At 43.0% G+C, this 23,066-nt stretch overlaps 1 protein-coding gene across 2 annotated transcripts; it reads left to right on the top strand.

The window, feature by feature from the left end:
- Nucleotides 1-116: 116 nt before the first annotated feature.
- FAM177B (family with sequence similarity 177 member B) lies at nt 117-16,463 on the top strand. 2 transcript variants are annotated; one of them, XM_074988597.1, is made up of 5 exons: nt 117-270; nt 1,508-1,660; nt 7,509-7,575; nt 11,619-11,716; nt 15,757-16,463. In XM_074988597.1, the coding sequence occupies exons 1-5, from the start codon at nt 244-246 to the stop codon at nt 15,973-15,975; spliced, it is 564 nt and encodes a 187-aa protein (XP_074844698.1). In that variant the 5' UTR covers nt 117-243; the 3' UTR covers nt 15,976-16,463. The 2 variants fall into 2 exon arrangements, with proteins under 2 accessions (XP_074844698.1, XP_074844697.1); XM_074988596.1 differs by having other exon boundaries at nt 1,505-1,660.
- Nucleotides 16,464-23,066: the final 6,603 nt, after the last annotated feature.

The following is a 23,066-nucleotide window of genomic DNA, read 5'->3' as shown; positions in this document are numbered from 1 at the left end:
ACATTCAAGTAAAAAGGTCCTGCCCACAATTCAAACACAGCCCAGCCCTTTCAGAGTGTTGCATCCTGGAGCACTGAAATTACCTTTCTTGACTTGCATCCAGAACTGGGCTGCTGCAAATGCTACAGTGTTTTTTCTATGCACGAATTACATACATGATCATCAAGTGTCATGGTTCTAGATTTTTTTCTTTTACTTGTCTTGGAAACAACTTAGTCAGCTTTTGCACCACAGCTTCAGGTGATGGAAGACACCAGAGAGATTCTACAGGTGAATTTTGCTTTCAATGTTGGCTAGAGATTTCACACATTTAAATATTTCAGCAATGTATTTATTTAATTCCACCAGACTTTTTAAAGTGCTTCAGTGTTCTCCTTCAAGCATAAGGAAAATGCCATGAACTAATATTTATTCTGTGCTTAGAATGTAAAAGTAATGATCTTGTTGTCTTGTGGCATACTACTGATTCTAAACTGATACGTGGAATAGAATGGGGAAAACATAGAAGCAGGTAGTATATATAACTAACTTTTCCTGTCTGATTTAAAGTAAAATATTTATTTAGAAGACTGATATATCGAAAATATATTAAAAATAAAAATGTGGTGCAATATTTAGCTATGGGAATAAGTAGTTAAGGAATTATTAGCTGAAGAGTTTTGTCCTAGTTACTTGATTCCTATTTGCCATCTTAACTCTAATTACATTTTATATAGGTGTTAGCTTTTTGAGATAAAAGCATAAACTTAAAAAAAAAAGTATGCCTTGTCCTTTTTCTGTAGTCCTTACCCAAAGAAAAGCCAAATAGGCCCAAGGGAAGAAATTTAAAAGGCAAATACTGATAAAAATTGGTCAGAAGAGGAAAGGAAAGAAAAAAAATAGGAATGGTAAAAAAGGGAAATCATGATTCTCCCTCATTGGATCTGTGTCCATTTAAATGAAAGCTCTTTGGAGGAGGTGTCCTCCTTATTCGTGAAGCCCTCAGTGTACTTTTTAGTGTTATGTAAATAGTATTGCCTTGTTATTCAACTGCACAGTAGTATGCTGCAAATTGTTCATTTAGGCTGTGATCTTTGCAAGGTGCTGAGCGCCATTTGTTTCTATGTGGTGCATTACAGAGCCCTTCTGAGTTTTGTTTTGCTGTTCTGAAGTGTCTTTCATATTAGATTGTAGTAGTATGCTCTGAGTCAATGACAGAAAACATGGACAGACATATGAAGGCCAATGGGAGATGTTTGTGACACCAACAATGGTACCTGTTCTTGTAAGTGCTGAAAGACCATCATGACACAGGTCGATTTTCTGTAACGCTGTCTATCAATCCTGGGCCTCTTCCTATCCAAAATTAAACTATGCAGAACAATTTATACCTTTTGAGAGTTTAAATAAGATTCTCAAACCCAGTCCTGACATTCCTTAGCCTAAGAGTTATAGGCAAGGCTGAATACCGTGCAGTCCATCGAATGTACTAAGAGGGCGCTCCTGGTAGATGTTTTCTCATGAGCAGGAGGACGGCTTCCAGCACAGTGGGATGGAAAATAAAGACATGCGAAAAACAAAGTCTCCAAGGAGGATCATTTATTTTGCAAGTGGTGAAACCATGGAAGAATATAGCACAGAAGAGGAAGAAGAAGAGGAGGAGCAGCAGCCACTGGACACGGTGAGCCCCTTTATTGACTTTTAGGAAACAGGTGGGATTGGAAAAGGGAGGAGTGTTGTTGCTCCATGCATGCTAGAGAACACTACACCCTTCCAAGCTGTAATAGCTAGCTCAGTAGAGGGTCACTTACCTCTTTTTTTCGGTAAATATTGTGACTTCTCTTACCGGTGACAGAGTTGATGAAGTGGGTTTTGCCTATGAAAGCTCAGGGCCAAATACATTTGTTAGTCTCTAAGGTGCCCCAGGACTGCTTGCTGTTTTTGAAGTTACAGACTAACAAGGCTACCCCTCTGAGAGCAGAGTAACAGTACAAGCATCTTCATGTTGTGTTAGCCGATGGTCGGGTAAGATACCACCTATGCCCTTATTTTCATCCAAGTCTTTAACTGCTACGACAGACAGCCCCTTCGCAGCGGGCAGCCAGGGCAGGCTGATGGATGCCCCAAGGTCCTAACACCCAAGTCTTTAACTGCTAGGACAGGAAAAGTCCCTTTGCAGCGGGCAGCCAGGACAGGCTGATGGGTGCCCCAACGGTTGCACTGAGAGCTTCCCACACCCAAGTCTTTAACTGCTAGGATGAGAAAGTCCCTTCGCAGTGGGCAGCCAGGGTAGCTGACAGGTGCCCCAGAGAGTCTGTCCTGTGGAGGCGGCGAGACTCAGTGCTCAGCTCTCAGCACTCTCTTACCAATGACCAGGCTAATTACAGCTGAAAAGCTGCTGGGTTCTTTGTTTTGTGTTGGGCTTGCACAGTAACAGGGAGAGTCAGGTTACAGCTTAACCAGTTACTTACTTACTGACAAAGGAGACTTAACTCTTATGGTTACAAGATTACAAGATATATACTGTGTTGCAAGCTTACAAGATTTATACTTTGTTACAAAGATTACAAGGTTTACACTTTGTTCTTTAGTGTCAATAGCTAGCATGTAACAGTTCATAGATCTATTATTGAATGTGCACAAAGAAAACAAAAGGAAAGCAATACACTTCACAGGTCTTATTCTCACCCCTGCATTACCAACCTGGTGTGGCCAGTGTTCCACTCAATCCCTCGGGAAGAAGCAATAAATCACAAGGACCCCGGGAGGCAATGACCCTCCTGACCGGCAGGTAGAGGTAATTGGAGCTCAATTAGAGGGGCTGCTGGACCCTTCTTTATACCTATTGGGTCACGTACGTGTCTTCCTTATCTAAAAGGGTGCCAATTGAATTAACTCGTCTGAGACACTAGTTCTCACAAGGCTGGTTCACACCTGTGGGGTGGAGATAATCTTTGGGGCATTCTTTCTTTATGGGCCGGAGATTTTTCCTCCGTCTGGGACGTTTGTGTAGGCGAATCAACTGACGGTAATTAACTAAGGGCAGCCCGAGGCTTGGCTGTTTATTAGCCCATTGTTTCTGCTCCGGAGCTTCAAAAAGACTGTGCCTGAGATAAGCACATCTGTGCTCTCAGGCATTCTAGGGCTGAGCTGTTTCTTTTAAACCTTTGGTGCTCTGAAGCACCCAGGAGAGACAAGAGGGAGTAGAGAAAAAGGGGAGGGGTTCTGTCTGGCTACATGTTGCAAGTCTGCAAGTCACCAGGGCCTGATGAAATGCATCCTAGAATACTCAAGGAGCTGATAGAGGAGGTATCTGAGCCTTTATCTATCATCTTTGGAAAATCATGGGAGACAGGAGAGATTCCAGAAGACTGGAAAGGGCAAATAGAGTGCCCATCTATAAAAAGGGGAATAAGAATAATCCAGGAAACTACAGGCCAGTCAGCTTAACTTCAGTGCCAGGAACGATAATGGAGCAGGTAATTAAAGCAATCATCTGCAAGCACTTGGAAGGTGGTAAGGTGATAGGGAACAGCCAGCATGGATCTGTAAAGGACAAATCATGTCAAACTAATCTGATAGCTTTCTTTAATAGGATAACGAGCCTTGTGGATAGGGGAAAAGTGGTAGATGTGGTATACCTAGACTTTAGTAAAGCATTTGACACGGACTTGCATGATATTCTTATAAAAAAACTAGGCAAATACAATTTAGATGAGGCTACTATAAGGTGGATAGTATCGGCGGGGTAGCCGTGTTAGTCTGGATCTGTAACAGCAACGAAGGGTCCTGTGGCACCTTATAGACTAACAGAAAAGTGAGTCTGTGCTCACGAAAGCTCATGCTCAAAACTTTTCTGTTAGTCTATAAGGTGCCACAGGACCCTTCGTTGCTGTTATAAGGTGGGTGCGTAACTGTATGGATAACCGTACCCAGAGAGTAGTTTTTAATGGTTCTCAATCCTGCTGGAAAAGTATAACAAGTGGGGATCCACAGGGGTCTATGTTAGGACCGATTCTGTTCAATATCTTCATCAACGATTTAGATATTGGCATAGAAATACACTTATTAAGTTTGCAGATGATACCAAGCTGGGAGGGGTTGCAACTGCTTTGGAGGATAGGGTCAAAATTCAAAATGATCTGGATAAATTGGAGAAATGGTCTGAGGTAAACAGGATGAAGTTTAATCAGGACATATGCGAAGTGCTCCACTTGGGAACGAACGATCAGTTTCACACATACAGAATGGGGAGAGACTGTCTAGGAATGACTACAGCAGAAAGGGATCTAGGGGTTATAGCGGACCACAAGCTAAATATGAGTCAACAGTGTGATGCTGTTGCAAAAAAAAGCAAACATGATTCTGAGATGCATTAATAGGTGTGTTGTGAACAAGACATGAGAAATCATTCTTCCACTCTACTCTGCACTGGTTAGGCCTCAGCTGGAGTATTGTGTACAATTCTGGGCACCGCAGTTCAAGAAGGATGTGGAGAAATTACAGAGGGTCCAGAAAAGAGCAGTAAGAATGATTAAAGGTTTAGAGAATGTGACCTATGAAGAAAGGCTGAAAGAATTGGGCTTGTTTAGTTTGGAAAAGAGAAGATTGAGGGGAGACATGATAGCGGTTTTCAGGTATCTAAAAGGGTATCATAAGGAGGAGGGAGAAAACTTGTTCTTCTTGGACTCTGAGGATAGAACATGAGGCAATGGGCTTAAACTGCAGCAAGGGAGGTTTAGGTTGGACATCAGGAAAAAGTTCCTAACTGTCAGGGAGGTCAAACAGTGGAATAAATTGCCAAGAGAGGTTGTGGAATCTCCATCGCTGGAGATATTTAAGAACAGGTTAGATATATGTCTGTCAGGGATGGTTTAGACAGTACTTGGTCCTGCCATTGGGGCAGGGGGCTGGACTTGATGGCCTCTCATTGTTCCTTCCAGTCCTAGTGTTCTATGATTTTATGTTCAGCTTGTGTGCTTTATTCCCATGCCAATGGCACAGACACCTGAGGTGAGAGTAGAAGTTAAGCAGATCAAAGTAAGAGGAAAAATTCATGGCTCTTATATCTCTGTGTCTTGTGGTGAAAAGATGCAAAAGGACATGAGAAGAAACCTACCCAAAGGAATTCATGTCCCCAAGGAAAAACATGCAGGAGCATGTCCCCTGGTGCTCCCTGACCCATTACTAAATGTCCTCAGTCTGTTTCCTCAACTCTAAAATGAGAACAAGACTGAGGCCTGGTTTACGCTGGGACATCTGGGGAAGGTTAAGACTAAATAATGATGGGATGTTAAAGAATATCAAATACTTGCTTGGATGCTACTTCAGACGAAAAGCAACCTTAGGGCAGGAATCAGAGAGGGAGCCGTGTTAGTCTGTAGCTTCAAGAACAAGGAGTCTTGTGGCACCTTATAGACTAACAGATATTTTGGAGCATAAGCTTTCATGGGCAAAGACCTGCTTCATCAGGTCTTTGCCCATGAAAGCTTGTGCTCCAAAATATCTGTTAGTCTATAAGATACCACAAGACTTTTTGTTGTTCTCTTAGGGCAGGGGTGAGCAAAGTGTGGGGCAGGCCTTCTCGGGTATGCAGTTTTATAAGGGGTTTGCAGCATGATCAGCTAGTGGGTCTCAGCCTCATCCAGATCATTAGAAATGTTGAAATATGTTACTGTTTTTATGTATGTATGTTCACATCTATATACCAATTAATCAAGGTTTTACATTCTATGTACTTCTTGTCTTATATGTGCTGAAAGGTTGTTGTTGTTCTTTTCTTCATGTGAACATAACGAAATTTCCATCAGGTTGGATTACATTAGACAGGTTTGGGGTGGGCAGAGGGCGCAGCTAATTGCAGGGGTGAAAAGTGGGGCCTGACATAAAAAGTTGTCTGACCCCTGCCTGAGGCCACATCTAAAAACTCTTAAATCAACCTATATTAAGCTGACTTACAGCTGCTGCTGTGGTTCATGTCCACGCTACCCTCCTTGGATTGTATGGTGCACACTCACGAGGAGCACTTCCAATGACCAAGAAGGGCATTGTGGTTTGCAGAGACCCATGGCTCTTAACTGTGCTCCCAGCTCCACACTGGGAGCCTAGCTGCCCCAAGGGCTCCCTGCTCCCTCTGGCTGCATCCAGCTATCGGCTACCTACTCTCTGCTTGGAGCCTGGCTGTTCTCCCTTACCCCCCGCTCTCGCCCCCTGCTAGGATGGGGGCAGCCACCCAGGCTCTCACACCTCACCCTAGGAGCTGCTCTGCTTGCAGCTGGATTCCTGGGCAGCAGCCCAGCCAGAAGTAGGAAACAGCGAACATACCAGCTTGGAGTGGGGAGCCCCCATAACAGACTATCTAGGAGCCGGGAGGACTTTCTTGTCACTTCCACAGTTCTCACAAGGAATCAGTGGGAAAAAATGTTGGTGTGTAGGTCTTAAGCTGTATCCCCCTGTGCCTGTGTCCACATCCTTCACTTTCCCTTTGAGCTAGGGTCACAGCTGGCACCCAGCATGTCAGATCCAGTGGAGGAACGCCCCAGGTGCAGGGCCATAGACAAGTAAGCCCTGGGGCCGGTAGTGGAGTCCCTGGACAGCAGGGCAGCCAGGATGTGGTGCTGGTGGCCAGTTCCCCAGGTGGCAGGGAGTGGTGCCAGAGTGCTAAAAGCCTGGGTGTGCTGCAGCACCCCCTGCACCTCTATTTGCAGCACCCATGCATAAGATTGTCAAGACAGCCAACACTTGCTGTAACACAGTGTCTAGCTAGACACTATGTCACCCTAACTCTACCAATATAATCTTTTGTGGAGGTGGAGTTACACTGGTGGAATAGGGCACTTACTACAGGGATTCTGTCACTTTAACTGCATCATTCAGGGGGCTGAATTTTTCATACTTCATACTAATGTCCTTATACTGCACTAAATCTCTGAATGTAGATCAGGTCTTAGTTAATTTTTGTTAATTCATCCTCATTCATACAAGACCTAAGGTACTGCCCTTTCAGGGATATGTGAAGCTAAGTAATTTTTGTAAGTATTTCTGAAAGTGTAAAGCATTTTATTATACCGGATACATTCACACAAGTGTCTATTTCTGACAAATCTAAATATTATTAGTATTTTGGCTTGATCCTGCAAACGCATAAACCTGTGAATAACTTTAGTCACACAAGGAAATCCCATTGAGCTCAAAGCTCCTCAGAGGTTTATGCATTTTGTAAGATTGGATCCTTTGTGTTCTAGTATATATATGTTCCTTATGTTCATTGTCTTGATGACTCTGGTTGGCTTGGTAAATGAGACAGATACCCTTAGTTGTAAAAACACAGAGATTTGCTGCAAGTCAGCTGAGGCTAGGTTGAGCAGCACCCCGGGTAAAGACTGAAGTAAAGAAAACAATTAATTTTCTCCCCCACACACAAAGGGAGATCCCTTGTATGGGCCAAATTCATCTCTGGCACAAACCTATGGAGGAGTTCAAATCTGTAAGTCTGATATTTGGGTCTTCCTTTTGCTCTTGTTTTGTAGTCCAAGCTCTCCTGGGGGTTGTATCTGCGGCTGTGGGCAGTCCGAATTGCAACAACTTCACTTTTCAGTAGGTATATGTATATTTTTTGGCAGCAATGGGAGTTTTGTTTTAGATGAGATGATTATAATTACTGTTAAATGTTACCTTTAACTCTTAAACAAACATTAAGATTCTAAGTCAAGCATTCAAGTACTAGGAATTAAGAGCACCTGTGTAGTTTTAATTTAGCACCCTCGTACATATGTATTATGATATAATCTTTGCTACAAGATCACATACTACTTTTTTCCTCATAAAACTCTTGCCTCATCCCGTACACATGAAGGATGGTGCTCACTGAATGGTTAGCTATGCAGTATTTACTGCACACACAAAACCCTAGACTTTAAATTCTTCTTAAGAATTTCTATGATACTATCATCATAATGTCAGAGTATTTCACAAACACAAAGGAATTATTTTTAAAACGCCATTGTATGGTTTGGGTCTGTTATCTTCCTTTTATACATTGGGAACTGATACACATAAATCAGAGCCAAAATTGTCAAGTGTCAATTAATTTTGGGTAGCCTTTTTGAGCTGGGTGGAGGGTTTTTTGTGACTACTCAGCGTGTTAAGGTGCTTAATGCTCAAAGCAAAGCTCCAACTAACTTCTATTGCAGGTGAGAGCTCAACATTCTTACAGTTCAGATCCCGTGTGTGTCCGCCTGAGACTCATTGCCTGACACCACGTAGGAACTTTGCAGTGGAGGCTAGGATAGAATCCTTGGCTCTAGGGTAGCAGTCAGCTACCTTAATCATGATACCAACCTTTCTGTTCCTGCAGTTCCGGCCCTGTTCAGTGCACACTTTCCAATTCTGCAACAAATGAGGAAGGGATCCTGCAGACAACAGACTCCTTCACCGCACAGTTGTGATCCATTCAAAGGATCCATTTATAGTCTGTCCTGGGTCCTGAATGAGGCAGAGCTCTTATGGTTGGGGAGGGAGGAATGTGATAGACTACCTCTGTGCATAGGGTGACCATATCTCCCATGGCCACATACAGGAGAGGGGGTGGGGTGGGGGGGCTCTCCCTCCCCCTTCCCTGAGCCTTGGGAGAGTGGCAGAGAAGGAGCAGCCTTGGTTCTCAACTCCAACCCCCCACCTTTCCCAACACTTGGGGAAGCGGCCAGGATGGAGCAGCCACGGCGCTCCCCCTCCCCCTTCCCTTCCCTGAGCCTTGGGGAAGGAGAAAGTAGCTGACCTGCTGGCTCCCTCTGTTGTGGAGAGCACATACTGACGTACAGGACATGCTCTCCTGCCTGCGCAGCAATTACGGGATAGTTAGTCCCTTTTATAAAATCAGTCGGAATACCTTTTTGGTGTCCCAAATACGGGACTATCCTGTCAAAAAGAGGACGGATGGTCACCCTATCGATGCATATATATGTAAAAGGCAATCTTAATTCTGGCATCTCTTGAATTTGGGACCTTAATGTTCTATTAACTTAAGGTCTTTAAAATGTAACTCCTACATTTAAAAAAAATTGACCCCCCACACAACCCCTGAAACTGAACATACACATACATATGTGGGTCATCACCAGGGTTTGAATATTTAGGTCCACAGCCCAGTCTTCTGCCACTTGAATTAAGAGTAACAAGTAGCAGTAGAATTGAACCCATTATTTCCATATCTCATTACTACTTCACTGTGTAGCAAAGAGCTGCGAAATCCAAGGGCCAAAGTTTGGATCTTATCTTTTATGCTGACCTGCCTTTAGAAGGGACTAACTGCCTTCCAGGTTCTGGAGGAAACTGTTCTCTAGTGGTCTCTCCCCTCTGTTCCTATCCATCACATTCTCTGCTCCAGTTGCCTTGCTCAGCATTTCTCTTCCCTGTTTCTCTTGGTCATCGTTCTCAAGTCAGGCTGCGTCCTCCTCCTCCTCTGTGCTTTGTGGGTACCAGCAAGGAGAGCACTGGGGGGGCAGGAGATGCATTCTCCCCCATCTCAGCTACAGCAGCTCCTGGGAACTGGGCAAAACTGATGAAGGGAAAAAAATTACTCGGTTAAGGATGGTAACAGAGAGGGAGCCGTGCTAGTCTATACACTATCAAAACAAAAAGCAGTCAAGTAGCACTTTAAAGACTAACACAATAATTTATTTGGCGAGCTCTCGTGGGACAGACCCACGAATTCGAATTCAACACATTAACACGTGGTTTGAACCGGGATGCAAATTTTCTGGGACATTATAGAGGCTCCTTTGCATACTTGTCTTAATCTGATTCTTGACTCCACCCCCCCTGCTCCTCTGCTGTCTGATTTGCTCACCTTTATCATTTTTTTTTTCTGATTTGTCAACCTTGATTGCTGTTTTTGGTTCTCTGTGCCTTAAATATTGAGTCTGGTCTGGTCTGGCTATGGTCTGAAGAAGTGGGTCTGTCCCACGAAAGCTCACCTAATAAATTATTTTGTTAGTCTTTAAAGTGCTACTCGACTGCTTTTTTGTTTTGATCGGTTAAGGATGGTGTATGTTCAGCTACACTTTGTGAGTGCATCCATCCTCAGTCTGGTCAGCCCATAGGAGCAGTGAGGGATGGAATTTTCAAAGCACTTGAGCACAGGGGAATGTTGTGAAGAGCAAAACTATAACTGGACCCAAAAAAGAATTGCATGAGTTCGTGGAGGATAGGTTCATCTGTGGATGTTAGCCAAGATGGTCAGGGGTACAACCCAATGCTCTGAGTGTCCCTAGGCCTCTGACTGCCAGATGGTGAGATGGGATGACAGGTTCTGTTCATTCACTTCAAAGCATCTGGCATTGGTCACTACTGGAAGACAGGTTACAGGGGTACATGTACCATGGGTCTGACTCAGTATGGCCATTCTAAATTCTTACATTATAGCTTATATCTTGACCAAATTTAAATGTTTTTCATGGAGATGGCGAAAGGTACATCCCTGACACCAGAACAAAGCCCTGCCAAATCTCTAGCTCCTGGTCTAAATTATGAACATGCTAGAACTTCTCAATGAAACAGCAGGGTTTGTTTGTGTTTGTTTTTAACGTTTTTAATTTTTTTCCCCAATGTCATTCCTGGAAATGGCCACAAATATAATTGAAAGTTCTGCAAAAATTTCAGCTTGAAGAAGACAACAGGCATGGAAAATTTCAGCCACAGAGGACTAAGTTTGGCAAAGTTATAAGAACTAAAACCAGGATCTTTATAATGGAAAAAGCGTCAGGCAACTTTTGCATTAATTAGTAGGCGGCGGTAAAACTATTCATGGAGAAAACCTACCTTGACTTTTTAAAAATATTTGTGTTCCAGATCAGACTGATATGACCAACTGAAAATCAGGGCACAAATAAGCAGCAGATTAGAAATTGGCAGAGGTACACAAAACTGAGATCATAAGGAAAAGAAAATCGGTCAAAGTGAAGACTGGTTAACAAGCATAATACAGCAGAAAGATGGATTAGGACAATTTAGCTCTGTCACCTGAAATTATTGCATATGATACTCATTCTATTCCAGACTGGCCAGTGTTGCATCTGAAAAAGTGGCACTTGAAAATAACAATAATGACTTTTCTTTTCCTCTTTCAAAAATCAACAGCCTCCTAAACACAAAAGATACAAAGTCCATCTTCTCCCTGATACAGAGGAAGGGAGCTCTTTGTAAGTTGAAATAAGATCCTGAGACTTACCTGTCAATGACTTTACTATTTGAGAGTGACTTGGCATGTAAATGTCTCCCGGCTGAATTTGTTTGCACAAAATGTAGCTGAAACACAGTATGGAACAAACTGCTTAAGACTGCAGCTGGTGTAAATGACAGACATAATTTCCAGAAATACTGGCCAGCACTTTGGAAAAGGAGTGAAATGGGGAGCTATTAAGTAGTTTTCCAAGGTGAGGACTAAACTCACTGGAAATGAACTTATATTTCCTGAGCTGATACAGACAGCCTTTGTATCTTATCTCCCTTTCGTCCTTTTATTCATATAGATGTCAATGTATGAAACTTTCTCCTCCAGTCACATAAAGTGCCTCTCTGTACATGCTTCTTACTTATGTGAGGGATAGAATTGCTGTTCTTTCTCTTCCCTGTCTTTTCAGCTTGTGAATTCCTTGGTGGGAAGCTTGCCACGCTCTTGGGACTCAATGAACCCAAATACCAATATGCAATAGATGAATACTACAGGACACAGAATAAGGTAAATGAAATGCATACATAGCTTTCTAACAAGCAGAGAAATATGGCTCTTCATTTATCATGTTTTATTATTAATAACCAATAGTCTTCTTTCCAAACAAAACCCAAAACAAAGACACTCACCCTCTAAGAAACGTTTACTGTACAATCTAAGAAAATCTAAGTGTGTGTGCTATTTTTCTCTCAATAAATATAAGTTAAAATCAGCTGAGTGGATCACTTGCAGGTATCCTGGAAGCTTTGCTAAGGCCACTATCTCTGTGTACGTCCTATGAAAAGTTTTTACGTATGCTGGCACCAGCACGCACTATATATACAGAAGTGGCTGTCATTAAACTTTCAGGCTGCAGGGGATTGATTTTAAATGTTCGTACTGTGGGTTCTCTTCCAACATGACTTTGGCCATGTCTACACTAACCTCCACTTTGGATCCAATTCGTGTGACTTCAACTACGCAAATAGCATAGATGAGGTCAACGTGCTCACCTCATTACTTGCAGTGTGTGACCAGGTTGGCAGGGGCTGCCCTTCCCTTGATGCTGGCTACTCTTCTCATCCTGATAGAGGTCTGTCATCAACATGAGAATGTGCCAAGATCACTTCACTGCCAGTGGCCTGATTACTGCAGCACTGATCCCCAGTTTAGCAGCTTCAGGCTATGCCTACACTGCGAGATAAATTAGAACTTAAGGCAATTAACTCGATATTACTCCGTGACTGTCTTCACTGTAAATACCATTACCTCGATTTAGGGAGCACCAATATCATATCACAGTATCTTCCTTATCTGATGAGTGCAGCGTCGAGCTTGAATTCAAAAGTCCGAATAAAGGCCAGCGTGTGGAAGCGCCACATCTTAAAATCGAATTTACCAGCCTCCAGCGGTGTCCTGTACGTAACCCACACTGCCCCTCAGTGCTCCGCTCTGGCCGCTGCTCTCCAGGTGCACAGGAATTAGGTAGCAGGAAGACTGTGAATTTCAAATCGGGACCAGGAAGCCTGTGGCTGTGGGCTCATGTTTGTATGAGAGGCTTTGCTATTTAGTGCTGTGAGCACATGCAGCCATTACAAATAGCCCCAGTATGGAGTTCATGGTTCTGTCCCTACATGTGGAATATTTTTCTGCTCTGCCTGGCACAAGCCACTGCCCTGCTGCACCATTTGGCATCAAGGCTGTTGTGGGGGTCATGCTTGCGTGAGAGGCTGAGAAACTTCTTCTCAGTGGTTTACATTTGTGCGTACCCCACTCTCCCTCCCCCATAGCCACCCCACAGTTGAGGTCTTTTCCACGTTTAACCACATCACATGGGTAGTTCCTGCCCCATAAAGGGACATGCCTGCCATTCGGTGCTGACCATGCGGCTGGGCAGCATCATGTCCTGGCTTCCACATGGTTAGAGCTCTAATGGCGGGAAAGACTTCTGGGGGCTTCCAGCTGTCCGGGCTGACTGCTTCAACTGGTCCCCCAGCAAAAATATTTCTGGGGCCTTTCAGCAGCTGAGCGGAAGTCTTCTCCCAGTGGCTAAGCTTTTCAGAATGTTGCTGCCACGGTGGGGGAAGGGAAGTCTCCCTCGGCAGCTACAAATTGCAGGGGCTTGCAGCTGCCGGGGGGGTGGAATATGTCACTAAGACCCCTCCCTTGCCCTACACCCCAACAAAGAGATGGGGGATTAGCTGCCACCAGGGGGGAAGTCTCCCCTGGCAACTAAGATTTTCAGTGCCTTTCTGCCACCGGGGAGAAGACTCCCTCAACACCTACAAATTGCAGGGGCTTGCAGCCGCCTATGAGGAAGGGTTCAAGTGGCCCTCATGCCACAGACTCCACACCCCAAAGCCAAAAAAGATTTTTGGAGACCATGTCAACGGGCCATTCAATCTCCCAAACACCAAACCACCACACAAAGGCAATGAAATTTGGTGAGCCCCAACCCCTGTGCTGGCAATTTCTGTGTAGTGAAGAGGGAAGACCAAAGTCTTTTTCCCTAGCCTTTTTTATCCTTTTACTTCTAACTTAGGACCTCTTCATGTAGGGAAGAGTGGGTGGAGGGCCAGTTGAGAACACAGACTGTGCACAGAAGCTGTATAATGAACTAGGAACCCCAAAACCCTCCCTTCAGCAACTCCCTTTTATCCAAATCTTTACTATCTGCTCTCTTCATGTTTTTCATTGTCCCTGAATTATTTTCAGAGATCAGATGTAATCAAGGGAGGGGAACAGTCAGTGGAGGGCCAGTTGAGAAGACACACACCTGCTGATTTTTATAAACTCTTTGGTAATTCAATTACAGCTACAGTTTTGAAAAGCAATTCAGTTATGGAAGAAAGAGATTCCTGTCAATTTGGAGATCTTTGTTGATGCCGTTATTTTCCTTCCTTCCTCCTGGAAAAATGGACATTTGCTTACTATGGGAGGGGAATGAGGGCAATGTGGGAAGACGATGTCAAATACCAGCAAAAATACCCACAATGCCACAGGGATGAGAGAACTGTGGGATAGGCACTACCGCAACAGTCGATGTTTGCCAATTGAATGTGGCAGCAATAAATTAACTTTGTGAGGAAGATGTGAGGTGATGAGAGTAGTCAGATATGAATTTATAAAATCCAGCATTACAAAATTGATATTAATAAATTTGAATTTATCCCGTAGTGTAGAGACAGCCTCAGAAACCATTGCTGGGATGGGTGTTGGAGAAAAGATTTGTCCCTCCTGTCTGAACTGAGGCAAGGTGATGTATTGGCAAGACATAATTAGAAGATGTTTGAATGGTGATCCTAATGTAGAGAAGTACATGAAGATTCCACGAGGACTCAGCGTGACCATAAAGAAGTGTTAGTGTGAGAACAACACAAACTCTTTCAAAAACTTCATATTTTTAGAATTATTTTGTCTGTCTTCAGCTTTTCACAAGGCACTCGAGATCTATTCTACTGAAATGTTTCTCTTAGCACTGCTGGCTTATGGTCCAGAAGACTGTTCCAAATGAATAATGTAGTGTAATTCCAATTGTCCTCTTACTCATTCCTTCCAAAACTTGGAAGAAAATGACCTGCCCTACCCTGCTTGGCTATGCTGAGAAACTGGTTACTGATCACCATGATATCTGGCTGTTTTGTTGCAGAGTAAGTTAGTCAAAGGCATATCTGTTTCATGAGGAAACTGCCGTATACAGCCAGCCATACAGATAGAATTTTATATTCAGCCTGACACACAGAAGTTAGATGAGTTCTGGCAACAATATTTTACAAGAAAAAGCCTTTTGAATTATGGTACAAGTGAATGTATAAGGGTTCCACAATATTGTAAGTCAATTGTGCTTTATTGAAGGCTGCTTGTAAACAAAGATGAACCCAAGCTGCCAAATTGACCAGGTTCTGGATCTTGAATCCACTCCAAATTTCAGAGGTTTCCTTGTACTGAATTTGACTTTGGTGCTTTTTTAGAGGTAAGATCCAGTCACAAAATTTTTGTTTCTGAACCCGCCACAGTCCCCCAAAAATCTGAAATACTTGTTTGGGGTCAGCTTTGCTCTTTAAAAGAGGGTCCTGTTTTCTGATCTATGCATGGTATATTAATTTGGTTACTTAAGAATTCCCAGTTAGCATCCTCGGATTTGGTAGGTTCTTATCCCAAGATCAAGGCCAGTAGTCTTAGAGTTACTTTTCAGTTGGGAGACATGATGTACACAGTTGCAACTCACACACTTACAAAAAGCCTTCTGCATATGGCATAGTTTTATAGCTCATAGTCCACAACCCATAAGCAAAGTCACAAATGCTCCAGTCCAGCAAGATAAAGATAATACAGCATGTGCTTCTAAGCATCTAGTGTTGGCCTTTGACAGAGTTCCTGTTACTTCTGTGTATAATGGTTACAGTCAGGTAGATGGTAATCTAACTTAGGTATGGCGTTACTTTGCCCAAGGTAACAGAAAACTCATATTGCTATCACTGTCAGTGTCTCCTGAGTCCTTATAAAAGATCCTATATAGGTATGGCATTTTTTCAGTGAATTTTTGTATTATCTTGTCGTTATTCCAGGAAAGTGAAGATGAAGAAGATGGTGAAAAGATCTCTGAGACAGATGAGGCAGATGCACTGAATGAAAAACACCATCTTGAGTTACAGAGTATAGAATATGGTTCTATTCAACTCAAGGATGCTACGGCGTTTTCTCAAAGAAGCACTTTTACAAACGTTAATGAAGTTTCAGAACATGGCTTACAAAGTCCAAACGTTATTTCAGCTATTAAGAAATGATGGTAACCTTGTCAGTGTGTATCTCTTCTGATACTGAAATAACTATATAATAGGACACAGATATGTCATTAGCATGCTTTGGGGCTAACACATCACCTTTCTTTGTCCAAAAGTGCTGTTCAAATGACCAATAGCCAGCTAGATAGAGCCAAACAGTTTTATGATGGACAAAGGTAGAAAGGAGATACTAAATCTTTAATGCTGTCTTCTGTAATATCTGACATTTAACTATTTGAGCTTGAGAGGTTGATAGAGCATCTGCCAGCTGGTTCGCTATATTCCTTAAGCATTGAACAGGAGCCTTTATATTCTGATAAGTGAATCATGGACTCGGCATTAGACAGTTATGTTTGAAAGTGGAAAACATCTGACTGGGGCTATGCAATGGAATTTTATATGTGAGGACATATAAATCATCTGCTGAATCATCATCTATTTTGGACAGCTACATTATGTTTTGTAAGCAACAATAAAAATTTTGAAGAGAACGATGTAGAACTTGCCCTTTTGTTTTAAGCAAATTGGGGAACACTAAGAAAACTAATAGTCACTGTCTTCTTGTTTCTGTACTTCTAAAGATTCTAATATTGTCCAGCATTCATAGCAACATAGGGCTGCTTGCGGGAGTGCTTAAACTTGTAATAGGAAATGTGGCATTTGTGTTTGGCAGACTTCTACCTGTAATCTATGATGAAATATTGACCTTTGTTCCCGACTACTGTTCTTTGTATTTCTGGATCACATACACACATCAAGCAGTGACAAGAACCTCTGCAATGTGGGGATGGAGTATCCTGCAAAGTAAGAGAGAGTACCCAAGACTGATTGACTTTTAAAGGGTTTTTTGCCCCTGGCAGTGGGGAGAGTCCAGTTCCACACTTCTTTTTAATTGAGGCTTAACAGTTCAAATTTTTAAAGGACTGGCTCAGTGGACTAAACAATTAACTGAGACCCTGGTGTGGGTCATTTGAACCTTCAAATCAGCACTGCTGAGCAGCAGATATTGCCCATAAAAGTATAGAGGTGGGGGAGGGAATTGATCAATATTCCTTTCCTGACTCTTAGTTTTAATATATGCACAGAGACTGTAACTAAAAACTTGTAGAAGTGTGGGGGAAGCGAAGCTAACTGCAGTAATTGAAAGGAAGCCGTGGCTGAGTCACAGAAGGAAGACTCTTAAGTGATATGCCTGCTGTGCTATGACTTGCAGTGTGCCTTATCCTTCCAAAACAAACAGAGGGCTGTATGAAAATGGTTTACATTTTCCACTCCTTTCCTACAGCTTTTGGATCATACTGCTTCTTCAGCATTAATAAACCTCTTCTCCAACTCTTTCTCCCTCGTCGCCTGCCATAGCAAATAATAAGCTCACATAACATTAACTGTTAATGAATTTATAAACTAATGCCCTTATTGGAGCATCTCATTCACACTGATTGTAGAAAATGTCCTAGTGCCACTTACATCTTTTTAACTTGTGCAGTTTTATTCCGAGACCTTAAGTTGCTAAAGTAACAGGTCTTCTGTAAAAACAAAAAGGTACTTCTCCCCAAACTAGTTCATTGATTTCGTTTGTTCAGTTTCTTGCCATAATCTTATTTTGATGCACGCCCCAGTATCTGCAGACTCAGAGGGGTAGCCATGTTAGTGAGTAGCTTCACAAATGACAAGCAGTCAATAGTGATCAATAAAGACTAACAAAGTTATTAGGTCATGAACTTTTGTAAGATCGACTTCCTCAAATGTAGACAAAGTGGGTCTGACCCACAAAAGCTCATTATCTAATTAATAAATTTGTCATTATCTCTAGAGTTAATGTTTGTGTGGAGACAGGGGCCTGAACTATGTATGTTTGAACATGTCCCTGCATTTTAAGGCTGTGTCTAGACTTCATGGAATTGTCAGCAAAAGATATGCAAATTGTGCACTGCAATTCGCATATCTTTTGCTGACAGTTTTGTCAACAGAAGGTTTTCTAACATTTCGCCCAACCACACATGGTCAAATTTCAGACCGCCCCTTTCCCTCCCCCTCCCCCCCCCCCGTCGAGACATCCCTTCTTCCTTGTGGATGGTCTGTAGCCTAGACATAGCCTCAGATAGCTCCCAGTTGGGTCAGAATTCCAGGGAATGGACCAATCTATAGTTTCTCACTGTGAGGTAACTACCACTTGCCAAGATACACTCATGTATAATAACATGATTTCAGCTCTTCTTTCTTCCGTCCCAGGAGACCCAAGCTCTAATATCATGTCCACAGGAAGAAGTGCATTTCATTCTCCCTGGGAATGAATGAAGGAAGGGAAGGGAAGGGAAGGGAAGAGAAGAACACAGAATGGGGGCTGGCATTGTTTTGTCTGAGTGCAGAGAACTTGAGGAGTAGTAGATTGAACAGGAAATCTCAACAGGAAGTTGGAACTCTTTTGCATAAAGCAGCTTATCTTTCAATCAGACAGCACTCAAACAGTAGGGGTTTTATGAGTACTGGGGGGCTTCCCATGTTCCTCTTTGGAGACTCGCAAGGAAACAGAGAGTCTGCTGTGGCTGTGATTAGATATCATCTTTCATATTGTCTTTCAGCGAGGCTTGGCTGCCTTTGCAGAGAGTGCCTTACAAGGTATTTCTTCCTGATAGACACAGGTAGAGTCTATCCTATGCAGAGAAAATATTTGGGACAATATGTAGCAGTCATGTAAACAGTGGCTTTACCCTTCACTGCATTTTTACGCTTCCTTTGTTGTTTAACTTAACTTTCACACATTGTTAAAGCTAAAGGCACTGCTTCTGTGGCCAATAAATTTGACCTGCAGAGAGTAACAGAGACTCCACTTCCCATATTTTTCCCAAACATGGGTCTGGTGTGGATTAGGTAAGTGTCTATGGCTGCACAGTCCTAGCCATGAGCAGGTTGTTCTTAGCATTGGGTTGGCTCTTGTCTACATACGTTCATCAGCTCCTGTTCTCTGCTTCATCCCAATATCAACCTGGGGCTTGAGATATGGGTGAGGCAGGGAGTTTGTTTTCCAGCTACTGTCTGATGATAGGGGAGCTGTTTCTCACATGCCCCTTGAAATGGAAAGAGGATTAAAGTTGTTATAATTTGAATTACAGTAGTACCTGGAGACTTTCAGCTGGGGTAAGGCCCCCCCAGCTGTGCTAGTTCAAGGGTGGGGAAACTTTTTCAGGTTGGGAGCCACTGACCTACAGAGAAATCAGTCAGGGGCCACACAAGTGAGAAGCAAAAACAGAAACAAAACAAACATACCCACTCTTGCTGCTGTGGTCCCTGACGGGAAAAAATGAAAAAGGAGACATCCCCTTTGCACACCAGCCCCAGAGCCTAGAGGGGGCTGGAATTAGTATATTTTGTGAGCCCCTCTCGGTGCAGGGATGTGGCCAAAAATGAGAGGTTCAGTCTGGGAAGGGGCTTCCAGGAAGTGGACTTGTGGTGTGGGGTCTGAGGAGGGAGAGGGGTGTTGGAGAAGGCTGTGGTTTGATCAGAGGGGGTGGAGAAGGAGATGCAGGGTCTGGAAGGGAAGGGCTGGGATGGGGGTAAAGGAGCTGGGAGGAAGGGACCAGAAGTGTGGGGGGACAGATGTCATGAGTCCGGGTGGGAGGGAGGATGCAGGAGTGGGGTGTGAGTGGAAGGGGGCACAGGGTTTGGGCAACAGGGTGGTTAATTGAGCACATGCTCATGGGGTCTGTGGCTGCAGGGCAAGCAGCAGCAGGGAGCTGGCTGTCGTGCTGGGGCCATAGACAATGAAGCCAGGAGCCAGATGCCCCGTTGGTGGTGGCAGTGGGGCCAGTGGCCATGGGGCCAGCTCCTCAGGTGGCAGCAGAAAAGTTGCGGGTAGGCTGTCATGCTGGAGCTGGTGGCAGGGGGGCTAGGAGCCAGCTGTCCCACTTGCAGTGGCAACAATGGGAGTGATGCTGATGGAGCAGGGCCAACTCCCCCATTCCACTAACCAGCTTCCCCAGCTCTCTGAGGGGTGTCAGATAAGAGGGCTTTTACTGTGCTGAAATCCTATTTACTGTTACTTTAATAAAGTGCTAAATAAACACACAAGCCCAGATTGCTACAAGCTGGCAGGATGTAGATGTATGGATAAATGAGCTTTGATGGTAACTTCAATGCGTGCTAATTTCAGGCTTTAAAGAATCTGTAATAAACACAGATGCCAGAAGTGTGAGCTGAAATTAGACTCTAATTAAATTAAATTTCCACTGGAATGAAAGTAGCTGTGCACCTTTTAGTCTGTTTTTTTAAAAAACCAGAGTAATTTAAATTATGACTTTCTTCTATGGCAAAGCAGGGGACTAGCAGCCATTAGTGAAATCAATTTTAGTTTTTGTTTATGTCTTATAAAGCCAACTAATGTTGATGAAGTGATAATGCTAAGGTCCAACAAGGACATTTGTGTATGCCTGAACTTCTTCATTGTTGGTAATTCACTGGATGGGATAGGACTGGGGAGGAAGCTGGGAGCTGGGAGTTGCTTCTGGGAAGGAAACAAAGGGCAGGTCTACATTATGGGGAAAAGTCTATATAAACTATGCAATTTGAGTTACATTAGTATTGTAACTCTAGTTGACATAGCTTAGATTTACTTACTCCAGGGTCCACACTACACTGGGTCGACTGGACAAACTTGCATTGTTTCCCCTTACTCATCTCACTCCAGTGCAGTACTGGAGTTGATGTCCAAGAAATCACTGGTTGATACAGCAGCGAGTCAGAAACCTAAATTGACCCCGGTGGATCAATTGCCAAAGCATCAATCCCAGCTTTAATGGAGACAAGCCTAAAGGAAGAAAATTAAGGTCAGGCCTACAATAAAAAGTTATACCCAGCTACATCACTTGGGAGCATGACAAAACCACATCCCTGAATCACAAAGTTATGCCAACCTAACCTCCTTGGTGTAGACCAGGGGTCAGCATCCCCCATTACAGGTACCAAGACTGGCACGTGAGCCAATTTTCATCAGCAGATGAGGTGGGAGCTGAGTCCCAACCTTTCCCTCCCCAGGCAGCTGGGAGCTGACTCAAAGCCATGCAATCTGTGGATTAACAAAAGACCAGCTAACAGGTAAAGCTCTGCATCTTCATTTAGGTATTAATGAGGCTGTTGTAAGTAGAACTATCAGTAACTTTAAAAAGTATCATTGGCACTGGGACCACATATAGAGGTCAAAAGATCAAATTTCAGCACTCAGCTTCAGAAAAGTTGCAAACCTGGTGCAGACAGCACTAAGTCAAAAGGAGAATTCTTCTGTCAACAGAGCTATTGCCTTGTGGGGGAGGCGGAGTCACCACAGCTATGGGAGAACCTCTCCCACCTCTGCAGTGAGTGGCTACTCAAAAGGACTACGGCAGCATAACTGCTACACCAAAGCAGCTGAAAGCTCTCTAATGCAGCTACTCTAAGCTGATGGGAGAGCTCTCTCCCTTCCAGCAACGTAGCTCTGTCCACTCTAGTGCTTAGATTTGTGTAAGTTATGGTGTGGATTATTCGAATCTCTGACTGACAGACTGACATAGCCTCAGCTGAGGCACTGAGAAACAAAAAAGGAGCATGGAAGGAAGATAGAAATGGAAAGGGCAGAAATAGTTTTGGACTCAAAGGGAAGCATTTTCCCATGGATTAATACTGAATGCAACCATAAAGAACTGGATAGATAGTGTCCCTTTATTGTTTCTTTTAAACACATACTATTTTGTTACATTCTTATTGCATATATGGTGCCATAAGGAAGGCCATAGGAAGACACAGTCTCTGCCTATGGAGATCAGCACCTGAACTGATGAGCAAAACACCACAGATACAAGTTCCCTTGGATGACCAGTGGAATTTTACCGGAGCGCTTTAACTAGAAAATAAGTATTGTGCATATAACACCACAGATAAATTAGATGTGCTAATACTGGGGGGAATGGAGGAAGAACTGTATTTTATGGAGGGACCTGAATGAAGAGAAATGGTAGCTTTTTGTATCAGGCATAAAAGGGCAGCCTTGGGTACGGCACAATAGAAGTAGTGTAGAAATAAGGATGGGCAGAGAAATAATATCATTATGAAGACATTAACATTCATAATCAACTTCTTTTAGGTTAGTTTAGAGCCTTGGTGTGTAATAAAGCCTTGGGTTGGACTTTTGACCTTGCTGAACCCAATCTTTTCAGGGGCATTCAAGGTCAAGTTTGGTGACTTGCTTGATGTGGTGGTTTTCTTTTGCAGTTGTTGCCACTGCTATGGAAATGGTTACTTTACAATGAACGGTGGAGCCAGAAGCATATTACGGTATTGATGTACACATTTGATACATATATATGACTGATTTGAAATATTGTAAAGTGTCAGAAATCAGTGCCATATAAATCTACATAAGTAAACACTGCTATCCATTGATGCTCCCAATATAAGCACTATATGGTTTGCACAAGCATAACATTTCTGTATCCACCAAAATGTTAACTTGCAATGATAAACTCATTTAGTAAAACTCATTAATTTCCAAAATGTTACTAATTTATACTGAAATTACTTATTTGCCAGGCAAGACTCTCCATTAGTTGTTAAAATATATTTACCTCAGTTTCTACATCTCATCACTAGATGGCATTGTCTGATTGGAAATAACTATTTCTGACCAGACTATTTTAAATTTCCAGAAATGTGACCTTATTCTGCCACAATTAATTAGCAAAAGAAAGCCACTGAAGCCCACCTTACAGTCACTTCACTGAATTTAATGAAAGGATAATGAGAATTACATCATATATTAAAATGATGTAGGAAACAGACTGTTTCTGTCAGAAAAGCAGGAAACATCTAGGAAGATCCAAGAGTAACAGTGTTCCACCCTGTGGCTGTAACTAGACAATGAAACGTTCTCATGAAGTAATTGGTTATCCTTCTGAGAAACTTTGGTAGGCACAGATTCTGTAAGACCAGACAGAACTGGAATTCTCCTTATTCACCTCAAATTAACTGAATTAATGGCTTTCTACATTTACTTGACTTCCTGTACCACTACATTTCTTGAGTGTAGTTCCACCCCAAAACACAAGTTATTGGGCTCAACAAGAGGT

Source organism: Carettochelys insculpta, chromosome 3 (genome assembly GCF_033958435.1).
Source record: "Carettochelys insculpta isolate YL-2023 chromosome 3, ASM3395843v1, whole genome shotgun sequence".
Lineage (NCBI taxonomy): Eukaryota > Metazoa > Chordata > Testudines > Carettochelyidae > Carettochelys > Carettochelys insculpta.
Note: the sequence above shows the minus strand (reverse complement) of the source record. Positions and strands in the feature narration are given on the sequence as shown.

Coding starts and splice junctions, on each gene's coding strand:
- FAM177B (XM_074988596.1), top strand. CDS start 244: ATGGAAGACACCAGAGAGATTCTACAG. Junction 271..1,504: donor ACACCAGAGAGATTCTACAG/GTGAATTTTGCT, acceptor TTTTCTCATGAG/CAGGAGGACGGCTTCCAGCA. Junction 7,576..11,618: donor TGCAACAACTTCACTTTTCA/GTAGGTATATGT, acceptor CTGTCTTTTCAG/CTTGTGAATTCCTTGGTGGG.